This window comes from Melospiza melodia, chromosome 6, assembly GCF_035770615.1.
Source record: "Melospiza melodia melodia isolate bMelMel2 chromosome 6, bMelMel2.pri, whole genome shotgun sequence".
In the NCBI taxonomy this organism is placed as follows: Eukaryota; Metazoa; Chordata; class Aves; order Passeriformes; family Passerellidae; genus Melospiza; species Melospiza melodia.
The window spans coordinates 25,640,614-25,658,551 of NC_086199.1; the positions used below are offsets into that span (position 1 = coordinate 25,640,614).

Sequence of the window (17,938 nt, forward strand, 5' to 3'; positions counted from 1 at the left end):
AAAGTAAGGTTGATGTTACTTATCTACTACTTTTGAAAGAATTTTAAGACAAAAGAACTACTTTTAAATTAGCAAAGGTTTCTCTCATGAGTTGTTCTGAGTGGATGCCAATCATCTATTGGCCATCTCTTGGTCATCATTACCCTGCCTGGCTGAATCATATTCCTGAGCTGGCACAGATGTTGGTGTTGGCACTTAATTACAAGAAGGGAATTTTGAACCCATGCATTCAGCTTGTTCTGTCTGGTACTGTTGTTCCCTCTGCCAACAGCTGCTTTAAAGGAACAAGGCCTGCTAACACCAAATTACTTGCTGTTCTTGCAGAAAAACCTCAAAGTGATGTCAGACCTCCTGTAGGAAGGGGAAGGATGCAGAATGTCCATGATGGATCTCACCCATCTGCAGAGAAACAACTTGAACTGAGACTTAGGGACTTTCTTTTGGACATTGAAGACAGGATCTACCAAGGAACATTGGGGGCTATTAAGGTATTTGTAAATGGTAGAATGTGGGAACTTCATGGTGCCATCAAGTCTGTAACTTAAATGAGAACTCTTGCATGCAATGGTTTTAGTGAAAGCATAATTAAATTAAATGTAGATTGTAATGGGTACTAAAAGCTTGTGTCCTTTGATTCTTTAGAAACCTCAAATTTGTATATTTGCTGCAGGTTACAGACAGACAGGCTTGGAGAGCAGCCCTAGAACATGGGCGATATGAATTTCTGAATGATGAAAATAAAGAAAATGGCATTATTAAAACTGTGAATGAAGAATCTGAAGAAATGGAAACTGATGATCATGATAAGTTTATTGTGAAAGACAGGTAAGAGCTATAGTTTAAGTAATGGTTCTTCTCTCTGAGTTTTATAGCAGTGCTCTGGCTTTGTTTGGCTGTGGACTTTTTCACCTTCAGGTTATTGTTACCCTCAAATTCTTCCACGTGGTGATTTTTAAGCCTGTGAATCTGAAAATGCAGGATTTTACTTTGGCTTATAGTCTGTAAATGATGCTGTTCTATTACCATATAAGACTAAGGCACCAATTTTTACATCTTTCAGTATTCAGATATTACACTGCTCAAAGTAAACATTGATTATCAAAGAAGGAACATGTGGATTCATTTTGAAGTAATTTTAAATGCAGGGAAAAAATTACTCTCTCAATTGATGATGTGTTTCCCAGAAGAACCTCCCCCCAAAAAAACCCTAAACCAAAAAAACCTCACACAAACAAAAAACCTCCAATAAGACACAAAACCAAAACCCACCAAACAAAACAACAAAATCAAACCACTTCAATTTCTGAGAAGAGTATAGGGGTATTGAAAAGGAAAAATGGTAATAGTAACAAATCTCTGTTTGAACTGGCTGTTCACTTACCTGTGAGTCATGGTAAAGACCACTGGGGCAACAGGCCATGGTCTGGATTAACTTTAAGCTTAGCAGCAACATGGAGATGTGATCTTACAACTTTGGGAATGATAATACTTCTGTGGAGCAAGCTGCAGCATAATGAAAGGAAGGAAACCTCAAATCCTACAGTGTTGTAGCTGTAAAGTGTTTTGTGGTGTGTAGTTTTTAAACATTTGAGGCAGATGTGGCTCTCTGATAGCAGTTCTTGTTGTAAATCAAACTTGAGAAATCACAGAAATGGTGAAGATTTCCAAATTCTTAATTCTCCAAAGTTGCATACTTGTCAAAAATAAATGTCTACCTTAATAGAGTTAATGCATATGAAATTTTATCTCTTGATAGGATGTGAATATTGAAATACATCAGGAAAAAAGATTCATTTGAGACAGTCATTGTACTAACATTTTGTTTGCCTTACATATTTTGTGAGGCATTTCTGCTGTTAGACTTCTATAAAAGCTGTATTTCTGAGTGGACTAATGAATGCTGTGTTGGATGTTAGGAATTTGAAGTTCTTCAGGTATTTTTCTCATTTTATTTCAGTTCTCATTCATCACTGTTAATTAGAATTTTCCTGTTAGACTGTCCTTTGAGTCAGAGTTCTCTAGTTCCATGCAAAATGGATGGGATCATCCTTTATATTAATTATGCAATATACAGATATTTGGTTCCTGAAAACCACAATATAGAAGTATTCCACTGTTTTAACTAAGAAGCTGAAATTTATCTGTTTCCACCTAATGTTGCGTACTTGTTCCATTGCCAACTCTTAATTCAACTGCAGAACTTTGTAGCTTAATTTTTTTCCATTTGATACTGACTCCATCATAGTTTCTGCATAAAGTCTACTCTAATAAAGTCTTGCATATTAAATCAGTGTATGGAATTCTGAAATCATGTGACAGATTGCTTTTGATGTGGGGCTTTTTATCCACCTCAGAGCAAGTGACATCTCATTAAGACCTTGGAGTTTGACTAGTGAAATGTAAATAACTCTGCAGCTTTCTTTCTGTTTGCTTTCAGGCTCTCAAAATGTGTGTGACTGCAAAATATAATGAACAGCTTTTAAGTGTGAAAAAAGAACAGGGACAACCAAAAGCATTGCTTATTCACGAGAATAAGGCAGAATCCAGACAGTTTTAATTAGTTAATTTTTTATAAACCCCAAGTAGAAATGGAATTTTACTTTCAGTAGTGTGAGCTGCTCTCCTACACATTATTTAATGTTTGTGGTTCAGAAAGATTAGCTACGTTTTGAAATGATTACTTAGTCTTTTGGTCCTGTTTTGTTGGAAAACTGCCTCTTTGGTGGTCTGCTTGTTTGTAGGGTTTGTATGGTTGGTTTCAGGGGTTTTTTTTTTGTTTGTTTGGGTTTTTTTTTGTTTGTTTGGGGGTGTTTTTTTTTTTTGTTTTTTTTTTTTGTTTTTTTTTTTTAGTTTTTGGGGGTTTTTTTATTGTTTGGGAGGTTTTTTAACCACCCTTACGTAAAAAATTAGTATTTTATAAAGATCCTCCAAGCATGAGGACATACAAGTTAGCAATTCCCGATTTACATTTAAAAATTACTTTGTTTTTATTTTTTTATTTTCTTTTCAAAAATCTTTTGAATTGTAGGGATCTATGTAATTGAACTTCTGCAGGTGGATGTATTCTAAAAGACTACATTTTGCCACTGGAAGTGTTTTCACTGAAGAATTGTTGGGACTACATTCTTCACAGAAATCTATCATAAACTAGCTGATGGATGTCACATCAGATTTTCTGGAAATCTTAATTGTTTTGAAATTTGTCATCCATATTTCTTAAAATTTATCATTATTTATCTGTTACCTAAAGAAGAATTGTCTAGATAAACCAGGGTAGCTGAGCAAACATAAGCATTAGGATAGCTCATCACACTGTGTATTATCTGTTCATGTCAGTAATCCATGAGTACATGGAGTTAAAACAAGAAGCTTCTGTAGATACATTTGCAAGAATGTCTGGTATTAACTTCAGAGACTTTAAAAGATAATTTAATACATTTCTCTTTTAGACTTGTTGGATTAAAAACCGAAGCTCCAAGTGCTGCATCAACAAGCACAAGTACTCCTCAGCCAGTCAGTAACGTGGTCCACTACTTGGCATCTGCACTGCTTCAGATAGAACAAGGAATTGAACGCAGGTTCCTCAAAGCGCCTCTTGGTAAGTCTCAGAGTTGAAACTCTGTCTCTAGACTTGTGTAAGATTTTGTAACTAAGAAACCAAACACATCCACCCCAGCACTGCACTAATACTCCTGACCCCAAGCCCACTTGCTTGTTTTGTAAGACTGGATGCTTTAGAAGGACACCTTGGGGAGAAGAACAAAAAGTTAACACACCCACATATATATTGGTATATATATATAAAATGTATTAATTAACAAGCAAATTCTTAAATGCATGATTATTGAACATAGATTTTTTTCCAGTGACCTTGTTTATGTGGGGCTACAGTTACACTGATGCATTGGCAGACAAATTGTACCCTTAGGCAGAAATGATCAAGCTTTCTGGGGGAACACTATAGTTCAGAATTACTGTTGAGGCCAGTATATCATGCAGCTCTTTTGTTTTGTTTTGTTTGCTTCTTTTTATACCATTTCAGTGAAAGCAATATAGACCTAGTTTACCGGGATCACCTTGTTCAGCAATAACAGAATACTTACAGTAAAGCGTAGGAAATACTTAGATTGCAAACGTTAAGATTCCCTGGTTTTGTGTTTGTGCTGTAAAACTTGAAAATAAAAAGTTGCAAGAAAAATTTAAACCAAAGCAGGATTGCAGCTTGACTTTGACACGTATTTGTTACTTGGCTTCCTCTGATGAGGCTCCAGAGGTGAGAGAGAGGATCCAAAGTGCATAAAGTCAGTTTGTGTTCCCGTGATCCCTCAGGTCTGGATTCCTTAGGATCCTTTTGCAATTCAGAAGTGGACTTGGATCTTAGATAAATGTGTAAAGGTAGTTCCTGCTTCCCAAGGTGGCTGTCTTGGTCAGACTTCCTGTCTTGATGGCACACTGGGGATGTGCTGTGCTCTGTGCTTGCTGAGCTGCTTTACCTCTCAGTTCTGGTTTGCCAGTGCAGCACATTCCAGAGCAACAACTGCTACACTCTGGTAGACTTGATACTCTTCTGAAAGTCACTGTGTATAAAATCCTTCTGCTCTGGCAGACTCTGCTGTAGTAGTTGAAGACAAAAGTGCAGGTTTTGGTGTGTTAACACAAGATGTTAGGTGTCCTGTTGCACAGTTGACCTGAAATTTTTTCTGCATCTTGGCTGCTCCTGCATGGAGCCTGCTGTCTGGGTATCAGTTGCCACTGAAGATGGCTTTGAGCTAGATTTGTGCCAGACACTGACATGTGGGCATGGGTTCCCTTCCACAAGCTTTAGATATCAGTGTGATGACCTCTAGAAGAGGGAAGTGCAGCAAATGATTGAGATGCAAGGGGAGAGCACAGGAATAGTTGAAACCGCAGCTGTTTAAAAGCTTTACTTGGCTGAGTGTTTGGTCAACTCAAATATGTCTGCACTTTCCAAGCCAGGCATGATACAGCTTATTTCCTGCTATATGACTAGATTGCAACCTGTGCAACAGTTAATTGACAGTGCCTCTAGCATGTGTCCTACTTTTCATGTACAAGTTGTAAATACATTGTGCATTATATCCCTCCATTTCCATACAAGGTCTGTGAGTATTTTGCTGACGGCCCCTTGCTGACAGTTGTAAGTTTACTATTCTCCAAGGGGAAAAATATGGTTATTAGCAGGCTGTGGCCATTGATCGTGCATCCTGAGTTAGAGGAAAAAGACTAAAAGAAGAAAAATGCCCCAGAAGTATTGGAGAGAAAGTTTTTTAGCAGTCTTCTGTCTTCTTTTTGGTGGTTTCAACTCTGCCATAATCTTATGTTGGTTCATGTTTTTGCCTTACCTTTGGAATGATGGTGGGTTGGCTTTTTTTTTAACCTGGAAATCATGTTCTCATAGGTGTTTTATACTGAGTGGCAAAGGGAGTATATAAGGAAAGCAAATAGATGTGTTTTGCATGTCTTAAATCTCTGATGTTTGTTTACTGCAATGTGCCTGTGCATGTCTTCTGCTGTGAAAAATGCTACTACTCTAAAATGACAGTAATGTATAGAATAACCTACATTGCTGAGGAGCAGGAAGGATCCCAGGTGTCCTCTGGTCTGGCTTGCTGCCCTGATCATTAAGTGACAGTGTCAGGTTCCCTCTTGCTTTTTGGTGCCAAATGTCTCATGTTTTCAGTTGCGTAATGGGCTGCTTTTAACAGGAGGTGAATCTGAATGAAGGCAAGATTGTATATGTACAACAGACATAGAAAAGTTCTCTACTCAGCTTGACAAGGAGATGTTTGTAGTGCTTTTAATGACAAGTGGACACTTGTTTTTCAGGACCGCTCTGTGCTCAGAGTGTGATGCATTTTTTCCCCGACTCCTCTAAAGTGTGACCAACAGTTTTGTGATGATAGAAATTAACTCTAAGTTTGTAACCACTGGGGTTTAGTTTGAGGAGGTTTTAGTTTTGTTTTACTGTTCTTATATAGATTCTCTGTCTCTGCACTCATTTGTTTTGGGTTTTTTTTCCTAACAGGAGGGATTTTTTTAATAGTTGTTCCAATTATTTAAGACAAAATGACTTGCATATCTGTTTCTCATGTTAAATCTGATAATCCCAACTTTTTTGGCTGATTGAGTTACCATTGAAGTAAAAATATTGGAAGTCAAGCAAGTGCTGGGAGTTCTGTTTTTGTAGCAGTACAGGGTGAACACTTGCAGTAAAAAGAGTGCCCTTGCATTTCTGCTTTAAACCACACTGAAAATGCTCTTTGTCGTTACTTCAGTTCTTGCTTTCACTGCAAAGTTTATTTGCCCTCTCTATCCCTCCCTTTACTTTGCTCTGTTCCTATTAGGGAATGGAGCTATACTTAACAATTTTTAGTTTTCATTTATGGCTGCCAGTCCTAAAGCCAGCACACTGAAATTCCCTGCAGTCACTGGCAGGTTTATGGTGGTGGCCTCCAGGGTGCAGAGCAGACAAAGGGACCCAGCACAGCAATAAAAGGACCAGCTGCTCCTCTCAGCTCCGTTTTTGTTTGAGTCTCTATCAGGCTGCCAAGAGCCTTGCTGGTGATTCTGATAGGTTTAGAGTTGAGGTGCATACCAAATGTTCAAGTGGAAGAGCAAGAAAAGACTGACAGAGAAGATAGCGATGTGAAAAGAGATCTGGAAACCCCAGAAATGGCCCCTTCAGCCTCACAGAGCTGCTAGATGCCCACTAATCTTCTGTTGTCTGGTGATGAAATGTCACATGATTTAAATTGTATGCATTTCTTAATTATGAACTGTCTTTTTGAAATATTTTCATTAAATATTACTATGAAAATTTGGTTTTTCTTCCTTCAGTGCAGCCCAAGGTAATGTTACAGGAGACTCATGGAAAGGAGGGAGTGCAGTTGCAGTACATTGTTTTCCTGCAGAATTTTCAGAGTTAAGATGTAAAAAAGCCTTTTTCTTTTTTGAATAGTTGTTTGAAGGAAGCTCTGAAGTCCTGCTTCTCAGAAAAAAAATTGAGTGAGAAGGAAGAAATACAAGCTGTTTTTATTATGAATTTTGCTTCTTTTTTGATATAAATTTACTCTTCCTTGCATTTCAAAATACTTTGCAGTACAGTAATAGGTCTCATCATTCCTTTTACAGAGATGTGAAAGTTGAGGTATAAAATGATGAAGTGATTTGGTTGCCCTGGAGTTCAGTGAGGCATCCACAAAAAAGTCTGCCTTCTGCATTAGTTCAGGACTTCAGTCATTTAAGCATCCTTCAGATTTCCATGCAAAAGGTTGGATTCTAATTCATGGGAGCACCTTTGAAATTGATGGAGGGAACCATTTGCCTGCTTTGTAACTTGTGCCTGTGCACTTCTTGCATGACAAAAAAAACCCAAACCAACTTTTTTGTTCCTTTTTGCTTGTCTATTCAATTCCTTTCTTTTTAGATTTTATCTTTGTTTCCTGTACTCCCATAGCTGTTTCCTTTCCTATTTATAATCGTCCTCATAATAGTATCAGACATCTTCCAACAGTATCCTGGATATGATAGATATATACATATACTTTTTTCTTATGCTTCCATTACTTCCCTGCAGAGTTTCATGAGCAGAGGCAGCAAAGGTGGAAATGGGTGTTTTTTATGATACAGAATTTTTGTTTGCTCTTCAGAGAAGACAGTCAAAGGTGCCTTGTAATTGGAGCAGATGAGGTTGACCATGGCTCTTCCTTCCTGAGAGGTTAATTTAATCATTTTAATACTCCAGAACACACCTGCACAAAACCATCCAAAATACATTGTTTCAAGTGAACAGATGAACTAATTCTCTTGAGAACTGTGCCCATAACCTGGCTACATTTTTTGAGCTGTGAGGAGGTTTGTGGTACCACAGACCAAACAAATTGTTTGCTGAGAAAAACCTGTGGTTAGTATCTGCTCCTGTGGCCATTTGCACCAGAGCTGGACAGAAAGGTAAGGCAGGGTAGGATTCAGAGCTTTTAGTTCAAGCATTCTGTTTGTAGTGGGAGTCAGATTAAACACTGGGATGTGCAATTCCTCCATGCACAGCACTCCCCTACCCTTCACTGTCTGCACATATTGAGAACCACTGTTCACTGTTCAAGTCATGTTTTTAGACTACACATTTATGGAATATAAAAATTAATTAAAAAATAATCTGCCATGCTTCAAAAAGGTATTTGAAATAACTCTATGAATTTAATGTTAGGTAATGCAGAAGATGATGAAAGGCACCACTGGGGGTATAAAAGGAGGAAGAGAGTGAAAGACAAGACTAGTCAGAGAGATGGTAAATTTTAAATGTTACTTGTAAGAATTAGAAAGCATTGAATATTTTATCAAGTTTTCTTTTTTCATTGGTTTTTGCTTAATTAATTTTGTAGCCAGTTCCTTACACTGAAGGTATTGAAGCCAAAGGTTTAAGCATGAAACAAATACAGCTCAAATATTTAAAACTAAGAAAAAGGTTTCTGCAACCAGAAATAAAGAACTGTATTTTTTTTTTCACTTTGGGACCAAAATCTGCCTGTTCACATAATCCTGGGATTTTTTCCCCCTTTCTTTTAATGTCCCCATTTTTTTCTAAAACTTCACACCATTGTGCAACTGCATATCCTTTCTAGAAAAACTAAAATGGAAAACCCTTCCCTGAACTCAATTAGCTATTGATAGATGAGTGCATAGATCTGTCAAATGACTTCATTTGCATTGTAGCAAGGCTTGGAGGACTTAGCTGACAGAAGGGTATCCCACTGCGCAGTGTAGAGCTGCTCAGACACAAAGAAAGAGGCCATTTCTCCCTCTGAGTCAACAATATAAATGAGAAAGATGATGGATGGAAGAAAAAAGTGTTATTCTTATTTTACAAATTGGGATCTGAAACAGTGAATGTTGTTTGGCTTGCTTGTTTCAGCAGCAGGACATGCTGAAGCGGGTTGTGGTCAGGAATTTTCATCTCTACTTGCTCTGCAAATTCACAGTTGCAATATATTTGTTGTGCTGTGTGATGAACTATATTGGTAAGCCAATCCAGGCTGAAAATAACCTCCAAATAAAAGTAATAATGCTCAAGCTGTCATTGTTAGCCAAAGAAATGCTTGCCAGACTTATATATGTGCTTAAGATAATGTGTCTTTAAGAGTAAGAGTTACAGTACAAATCTGATTTAAGCAATTTTAACTTTCTTACTGAATTAAAAAAAAATACATGGAGATATACTGCAGTACTGTGAAAAGGACCTTGTCCACTGTCTTCAGAAGACTGAATTTAACACAGCAAGCCTAAGGTCTACGTAATAGGAAATGTTAGGAAATACAGGTTTGCAGTTCAGGAGTGGCTGTATTTTATTTATGAAGCTGTGTTGCCTGTTTATCCTCTGCCTTCTCCCATCACTTCTCTTGTGCTGCTTGCTGCTAATGCAAATGTATGCAAGATTAGACAAATCCTGGCAGCCAGTTGATGAGAAGGCAGAAGGGCTTTGCCAGGAGAGCAATTAGTCTCATTTTTGTTCTTTCATTTTATTTGTTATTAGATATTTTCTCTTCCTAGTCCTGGGCATAAATCATTTGGCAGCCAGGTGCATCACAGGCCATTCATGTGCCCGCTGTCAGTATTCCAGCAGGCAGGGTGGCATTATATACTGGAGTGCATCATTAATCAACTGAGATCACACAGTAGTAGCTGGACTATCACTTTTAGAAGGGAAGTCTGCAGACATCTCCATAACCACAAGCACTGTTGTATTGTCTCTTCCTGTCCTCAAACCCTCTTACTTTAAAACGCAAGAAATAACTTTCTGCTTCAATAAAGAAACCAGCTTCCTGCTCAGGAGCAGCAGTGCAGGCTATCATTTATACCTTCTGTTTTCTCTCAGGTTCTCAAACAGCCTATTTGCTTCTCTAGTTCCCAGCTGAGCTGCCCACTCCCATTCAGTACTGTCCCCCTCGTTGCTCAGTGTGTGTGTTTGTGTAGCTGCTTTCATGGCCTTGATTGCAAACCAAAAGTATTTGAAAATGCCATTTAATTTCTCACCCTTGTTCCCTCCCCCGTTTATTTTTAACTTAATTAGGGACTTAGGTGTTACTTGGTTTGACCCTTGATGTGGACCACAACTCCTGTGTGTTACATTGCTTAAAAGGTATTAAGGAAACAGTTACATTTCATCCAGGTCAGTCATCCAACCTGGTCAGCCACACAGAGATGCAGGTGCTTGTGAAGGCAGGGTGCAGGGCAGGATTGAAGGCAGTGAGGCATGGGCAGAGGGCTGAAAGGCTCTCTGGTAGACTGTACTGGAGCAAGTGTGTGTGAAAAGTGCCCTACAAGCTGTTCTTTGCCTGTGAAGTTTCAGGTACTTTCTTTAAACATTTTGGGATTTCCAGATGTAAATACAAAGGAAGGTAAATTGGGTATGTGATCCTTTTTTCATGATCTTAAGTTATGTTTTATACTTTATAAATTGAATCAAATTAGGTTTCCAGGTTTATATCTGAATTTATTGTCTTATTAATGACCTATGTATGTGCAAGTTCTAAGCTTAATAGGTATTGAAGAGTAAAATACTAAAGCTCCAGCACCTTGGAAACTATGTAGAAAATACTCCAGTACTGAAGAGATAAGACAAAGGTTGAATTATTATCCCAGTTTACTACTTGCTGTCTGTTTGAAAGAGTATTACCTCTTACTCTAGAATAACCTGGATCTTTGAAAAAGAAGTTTGATAATTCTGTGGGGGTTTGTCATTTTTCTTATTTTTTTAAATCCCCTTCTCCAATGGAAGATGCCAGTGATGGTGGACGGTCCTACAAAACAGTTCTGGATCGCTGGAGAGAGTCACTTCTTTCTTCTACCAGCTTGTCCCAAGTCTTCCTTCACCTGTCGACGTTGGACCGCAGCGTCATCTGGTCCAAGTCCATCCTCAACGCTCGCTGCAAGGTGTGCCGGAAGAAAGGCGACGCGGAAAGCATGGTGCTGTGTGATGGCTGCGACCGAGGCTATCACACCTACTGCATCAGGCCCAAGCTGAAGGTACCTCAGGAGAAAGGACTGCTTCCTTCTCACACAGAGCTTGAATAGTTCTTATAATGATAATGCTTCTTCGTTTCCCCTTCTGTTCCTAGGTCATTCCTGAAGGAGATTGGTTTTGCCCAGAGTGCCGACCAAAACAGCGCTCTAGACGCCTCTCCTCCAGACAGAGACCTTCTGTGGAAAGTGATGAGGAGACTGCTGAGCAGCTAGAAGGGGAAGAAGAGGCAAACTATGATGAGATGGGACAAAGTGAGGAGGAGCATTATGAAGAAGAGCAAGATGAGGAGGATGAATCGCAAGAGGAAGAAGAGATAAGGTAAACAGATTTGTTAAAATATCACCTTGATCGTTATTTGGAGTAGTTGTTCACATAAGCATGTATCCTGAAACTCTAGTATGAAAAAAATTTTTATTTTTAGAAAAATGGCAGCTTGTTGCAAATTTAGCTCTTACCAAAAGATTTAATACTGAATACAAAATACTGAATACAAAAGCTAGGGCCTCTGGACTTGGGTTCATTTTCAGGATAAAAATTCCAGCTTTGAATGTATGGATGAGAGGAGGCCATCAGAGCTTCAGTTGCGTACAGCTGCTGTGTGAATGTGAAGTGGAAAGAGTTTCAAACAGTAAAGGTTTTCTGGAGAAAGCCCAGAGTTATTTTTGTCCACTTTTGACTTTTGGAGGACTAGATGCATGCACTATTAGAACATTAGAGAAAACAATCCATTGAAGGCCACAGGACATTGGGAATCCCTGAGGACTAATGCAGTAGCTGTTTAAAAAAGGCCAACAAACCAAACAACCCTTACCCCCTGAAAAAGACCCCAAAACCAAAACAAACAAAACGCAAACAAACAACCCAAGAAAATATCTTTGAAAAACAGCCAACCAGAAAACGCTGTACAATCAACTAAATAATACAAATTGGTAATTTCGATAAAATTTTTATGTCAGCAACATAAAAATTGAAGGAAATTTTTCTGATCTCAGAGTATTTTTCTGCTCTTTCTTGTACAGTCTTTTGAATTGACTAAAGCAAGCAGCTCTGACAGTTGAGATTCAGTAGTTGGAGAGAATGTGCATGTCCTCGGGAAATGAATTTATTTCTGGGATCTTGTCTCTTTCCTGTAAAGGAAGGAGAGTCTTAAATATTAGTTACAAAACCTGACAGAGCCTAACTCTTATAAGTAGCATTTTACAACTGTGCTTTATTTATCTGGCTGATAATAATGTTCAGAAATCTTAGTAGTTAACACTTGCTGTGAGAAGTAAGTGATTTAAAGAAATTGATAGCTGGTGCTCCAGTTAATGTATTCTTATTGCATAAGCTGCAAAGATGATCAGCATTCTGAAAATTTCTTTAAGGTATGTACTCCACATAATATTTCACTAAGAGACCTGAGAGGAGTATTTAAGATAATGGTAATTTTGGGTGACTGACTGCATCAGGTTGTTAGCCAGCTGCTTACCAGTTCAACCTTGAATGGCTGGGTTTTTTAAATGCTGAATTAGAAAACAGGGAAGAGAGACAAATGGAATTTTGGAATAAATAAACATAACTGTTCACTTTGTAGCCCATCAAAACAAGGAAGATCTCAGGTCAAGTTTCCATTAAAAATGAGAGCAGCCAAGCTCAACAATCCATTCTCAAGTCAGAACAGCCAGCGTCAGGCAAGATACGCTTCTCGGAGCCAGCCAATTGAATCTTCATCAAAAATGACCAGAAGGGGTTTAAGAAACATAAAATCAGCCTCCCCAGCAGTGACTAAGCCCACCTTAAGACTTCATAGCCGGACCACTCGTCAGAGCCAAAGTTCATTACCAGCAGATGTTTTTGTGGAGCTGCTCAGTCCTCGAAGGAGACGAAGAGGACGAAAGAGCGCCAGGAGCTCACTGGGAAGCAGCTCCTCCAGCTCGCTGGGCTTCCGAGTTGTGGATACTGCAGAGCCCACTGAGCGCCTCAGGAAACTGCCAGTCACTGCTTCAAAGCTTTCCCTTCCTGTTGCTGAACCCAAGAGAAGAGGCAGAAAACGACAATCTACAGGTTAGAGAAATGTGTTTACCACAGCAAAATCCACGTTCTGTTCCTTGATAAAATAATTGTGTGGTAGAGCATGGAGATCATGAATAGTGGTTGAAGGCACTTTTGCCACTTCCAATGAGACAGTTTTTCTTTCACACTGATAGAACCTTAAAATTTTCAGCTGTCTGAGATTTGTTGTATCCATATTTGAAATTTCATATTTGCACACGATATGCTCTATAATAGGTGGATTGAAAGTTTGGAAGTGCCTTAACCCACACAAGTGGAAATGTTTTCTTGTAGCTTTTATGATTTTATTTTACTAAAGAATTAAACAGTGAAGAGCACAGATGGAGGGAACATAGTGAAATTGGGAATATACACACAGAACAAGAAACTGCTTCCAGAAGAAAAATGTTGTCTGCCTGGTATAGGGCTAACAGTGTCCATGCTTGTTAAGGTAATACTTTGATGCTAAGGAAATACTTGGAAAGATACAATAACTTTTAAAAACAAAAAGGACCCAGTATGAGACTGAAGAGTGTAAAAGAGCTTGCACTACAGTGTAGCAGCCTTGTATTCTTCACCATTTCTGTCTGTCACTATTCAGAATGTCTGAGCTTTTCCTTTAACTACCCTGCTGGCTACTGTTGAAAGCAGATAAAACCAATCTGAATAGAGGTTTTTGTGAAAGTAAAAGTTAGGAGCAGGCAGCTTATTCTTGTTTTTCTCTAACAGGGCTTTTCTTCAAGTGTTTAACAAATTGTTTTAATATTGAAATCAGTGAAAAAAATCGTGTCCAAAATTAATGCAATGGAGGAGGCACCCAGCTAAGGCCTGGTACTTAGCATTCTGTATGACAAGAGAGACATTTTAATAGTAAATGACAAGACTGGAGTATAGTTACTACTTTAGGTCAAACTAAAGTATTTTAACAATGCCTTGTGCTTTTAAACTACAGTTTTATTACCCCAAAATAATGGTGTTTCAGCTTTTTATTAATTTTAAAAAATTATTTTATTTGTCAGACTTTTAATCTTTATCTGGGGGGTGTTGGGTTGGTTTTTTTTCCAGAATCATCTCCTCCAGTATTGAGCAGGAGAAGTTCAGGACGTCAGGGTGGAGTCCATGAGCTCTCAGCTTTTGAGCAGCTGATAGTGGAGCTGGTGCGGCACGATGACAGCTGGCCTTTCATGAAACTGGTTTCCAAAATCCAGGTAACTGACACAACTCTACAGGCAGCAGGAATGGCTGAGAGCCCTGCTTGCTGCTGGTAAACCTGGGGAATTTACAGCATGGTGCAAACAGCAGGATAGAGCCAAGCAATGGGATTCAGGAGAACTCTTGCATTTCAGCTCAGATATTTGGTGTCAGAAATAACTTCCACAATTGATGTGGTATTGGCAAAACTTTACATAAACTTTTCACTGGCCATTTTAAAATGTGAAATGCTTTGGTTTTAAAAAACCCAGCCAAATAAGTAGAGCACAGGACTGCTAAAGGTAAGCTTGTGATTATTAATTAATTAGTTGAATTAATCTTTCATTTATGCAAAGACATTCTGAGACGAGACCTGTGATAAATAATAAGATAGAAACAACTTCATGCTGATCTTAATTATAATGCAGTAAAAAGATGATTCTGTAGCTTCATTCTTAATTTCCCTCTTGTTTAAATTTCAAAATACTGGATGATAATGTGGGTACCCAAAGTAAGTGCTGCTCTAGAGGTTTTTACTACAATAAAACTTGCCAAAGCTGCTTTCTGCAGGCTGCACTGGCTTGTCCTCTGTAAGGCACTGCTGACCCTATCTGACCCTGCCAAAGTGCCTGTCCTTTCCAAGCCTCTGGGGCAACTCTGCACAGGCATTCTTGGGATCTAGAGTTTGGTGTTTAAGGCTCTGCTAAAATTAGCAATGATAGCTGTTTAATAAAGACCTGAAATGCTGAATTCAGAGTCTCAAATAGTTGGAAGGGTAATCTGTCTGGACAAAGAGAATGATGTACAAATGTGAATGAACAAAGTAAGCGTAGAGGAGGAGAGGAATATTGAATGAAATGGAGAATAGTGACTGGCTAATAATAGAGTATCAGAATTATGTTGGGAAGGGCAAGAATCTGGTGAATGCAAAGAAAGATGGAGAATTCAACTTAGTTTTGGTGCTGAAACTAAACTGCTAGAATTCAGTGCATTCTGGTTTGCCTGAATCAATCACTAAGGGATAGTCTCTATATAGTTGAAAGGAGAAATCCATACCTGACCCAGATTTTCTTCATCATGATGAATATTTTGGTTTAAACTTTTAGCTGCCTTTAAGACAATGTAAAGGATACATTGAATGGTCAGTGTACAGCAAGCTAGAAAGAGAAAAATACTTTTCTTTTTAGTAATTACATTAACAGCACTCCTAAAGGAAAAGGAATGAAAAATGTCTTGGTTTAATTCTGTTTCTTTACTGATTCTTCCTTTAGGTTTGTTTGCAGGTTGCACTTGATCTAGAGTAAAATTGCAGGCCATAACCAAAACCTAGATTTTAAAATATACATGATAGTGCATGTGGGTATCTTTCTTTGGAGGAGAGAAAGGCATGTTTGGCTCAGATACCTTTTTCTTTTGCTTCCCCCACCCCACTTTGTGAGACAGGCACCCTAGGCTTGGTGCTTACTGGAACTCAAAACTGGATCCAAATGATCAGTACACTTAAGGGTTAGGCAGTCCTTTTCCTCCCCTTGATCCCATAGTACTTGCCTAGAGTCTCCTGCTGCTGCTCTTACACAAGTGAGTGGAATCTCTGCATTTTGAATGAATAATGGTGGAGTCAAAATGATTATTACTTATGATTAAAGAGCTTTTAACATTGTAATATATTGCAGAAAAAATAAAAAATTTAAAATATTGGAAATAATTTTTGTACTCAACAGATGGGAATAGCCGGAACAGCACAATGCTCATGCAATTTTCTTATAGTTGTTCACAGGGCATTTAGGAGTAGATTTATTTATTAAATTTCTGGCTAATGTTTGTTGTAATCTGCTACTTGAATGATAGAAAAAAAAGCAGTGCCTGAAAACTAATATTCAGTTCAGGGAATGAAGGTAGTTGTGTAAGACTCCTCTGTTTATTTAAAAGCAAAACATAAATGCCTTTTGCTGTTACATTATTTGTTTTAATGTTTTACATAGACAGAATTTAAGCTTCCCTTTGTTTGTCCATTAATCTTTTTGTTTGGATTTTTTTTTTTTTTTAGGTACCAGACTACTATGATATAATCAAAAAACCTATTGCCTTAAATATAATCCGTGAAAAAGTGAATAAATGTGAATATAAGTTAGCATGTAAGTATTGTTTATTGAAAGGGGTATATTGTACCATGTTCTCTCACTTTAAATCCTTGTCCTAAAATAGAACTGTGTTGGATGATTAGAAAGCTGAAATTGTGTTTGCTTTGGGGTTTTGTGGTGTTTTGGGTTTTTTAAAAGAGTAATTACTAATATTTTTTAAAATGAAATCTGTTGAACATAGTTCCTTTCCTACTAACATACATGATGGATAGATAAGAAATGGGCAGCTATGAAACTTCTGGTAGTTCTCAAGCCTTTAATATCAAAGAGTGGCACTGATGGAATAATTAGAAAAGGTGCTGTTGTTCTTGTCTCTGATTTGTATTTCCTGTATTGATAATCAGAGAAACTGAAGAATGTTGACATGGAACAGCACTGATACAAGGATAGCAACTTGATACACGTAAAGACATTTTTGTGTTGCAGCTCTGCATAGGATCACTGTACTGATTTATTGGTGTCAAACTGTTTGTCAGACTGCTGATGACTTGAAACATGCTAAATTTATTTATTTTATGCCCTAGCTGAATTCATTGAAGATATTGAGCTGATGTTTTCGAACTGCTTTGAATACAACCCTCGTAACACAAGTGAAGCAAAAGCTGGAACTAGACTTCAGGCTTTCTTCCACATTCAGGCTCAAAAGCTTGGACTTCCCATCACCTCTGGTAACGTGGACCACAGCACTCCCGCGACGAAGAAGTCTCGAATCTAACCTCTGCCTTCCAAAGGAGTTCTTGAGGGAATTTATTACATTCATTAAAATGGATTGTTAAATTACCCAGTCGTCATGTCTATTTAAAGCAATAACAACTGTTTAACCACCTTGAAGTGTGGCCTGCACTATATTCTCAATATAATATTAAGCACTCAGGAGAATGTAGGAAAGATTACCTTTGCTACAGTTTTATTCAGTGTCTAATAATTTTGATAGATGTACTGGATACAGTACTGGTTTACAGAGGTTTTGTACATTTTTAATACATTCATGTGTCCAGATATCTTCCAGAAGTACTTTGTTTTTTCCTGCACAAAATAACGTTGTTTCATCCTCTAGATTTTGTAGGAGCTGTGGTATTGAGGGCTTTATCAACTCAGAGAAAATCTTCTGCTGTAGCACAGTTGAAGAAACTGTGTGTGTTGTTAAAACTTGTTTGAGCATATCTTCTCAACACTAATGAGTACAACTGCATATCTTTTCAAGTACTGTACCAGTGCTGGCTGGAGGTATTCGGTCTGAGTTTAAGTAGATATTTATTTAGCATTCAAAGTAATTTGTGAATTTGTTTTGTATTTATAAAATTTGTACTTGGGGCAAAAAAAATAGTCCCAATAACTTTTTAAATTTTGGAGGGTGGGGTTTTGTTTGTTTGTTTGTTTTTTCCCCTCTGACTTGATGATCAATCAATAAATACCTTCTTGTGTCCCTGGCAGTTCTTCTAGCAATGAGTAAATTTGCAGGACTGTACTCTTAAATTTCTACATTCAACTTTGGAAGTGTACAAATAAAATGACACATTTTTTCAAAGTA

The 17,938-nt window shown here is 38.0% G+C and overlaps 1 protein-coding gene across 1 annotated transcript in view; it reads left to right on the plus strand.

Moving 5' to 3' along the window:
• BAZ1A (bromodomain adjacent to zinc finger domain 1A) overlaps positions 1-17,938 on the plus strand; it is a 65,027-nt gene extending 47,089 nt beyond the window's left edge. The window contains exons 19-27 of the mRNA XM_063160378.1: positions 325-488; positions 671-825; positions 3,450-3,598; positions 10,796-11,043; positions 11,136-11,359; positions 12,618-13,087; positions 14,141-14,283; positions 16,314-16,401; positions 16,932-17,938. Coding sequence (XP_063016448.1) covers positions 325-488; positions 671-825; positions 3,450-3,598; positions 10,796-11,043; positions 11,136-11,359; positions 12,618-13,087; positions 14,141-14,283; positions 16,314-16,401; positions 16,932-17,122 — 1,832 coding nt within the window. The 3' untranslated portion in view covers positions 17,123-17,938. The remainder of the gene's footprint in view (positions 1-324; positions 489-670; positions 826-3,449; positions 3,599-10,795; positions 11,044-11,135; positions 11,360-12,617; positions 13,088-14,140; positions 14,284-16,313; positions 16,402-16,931) is intronic.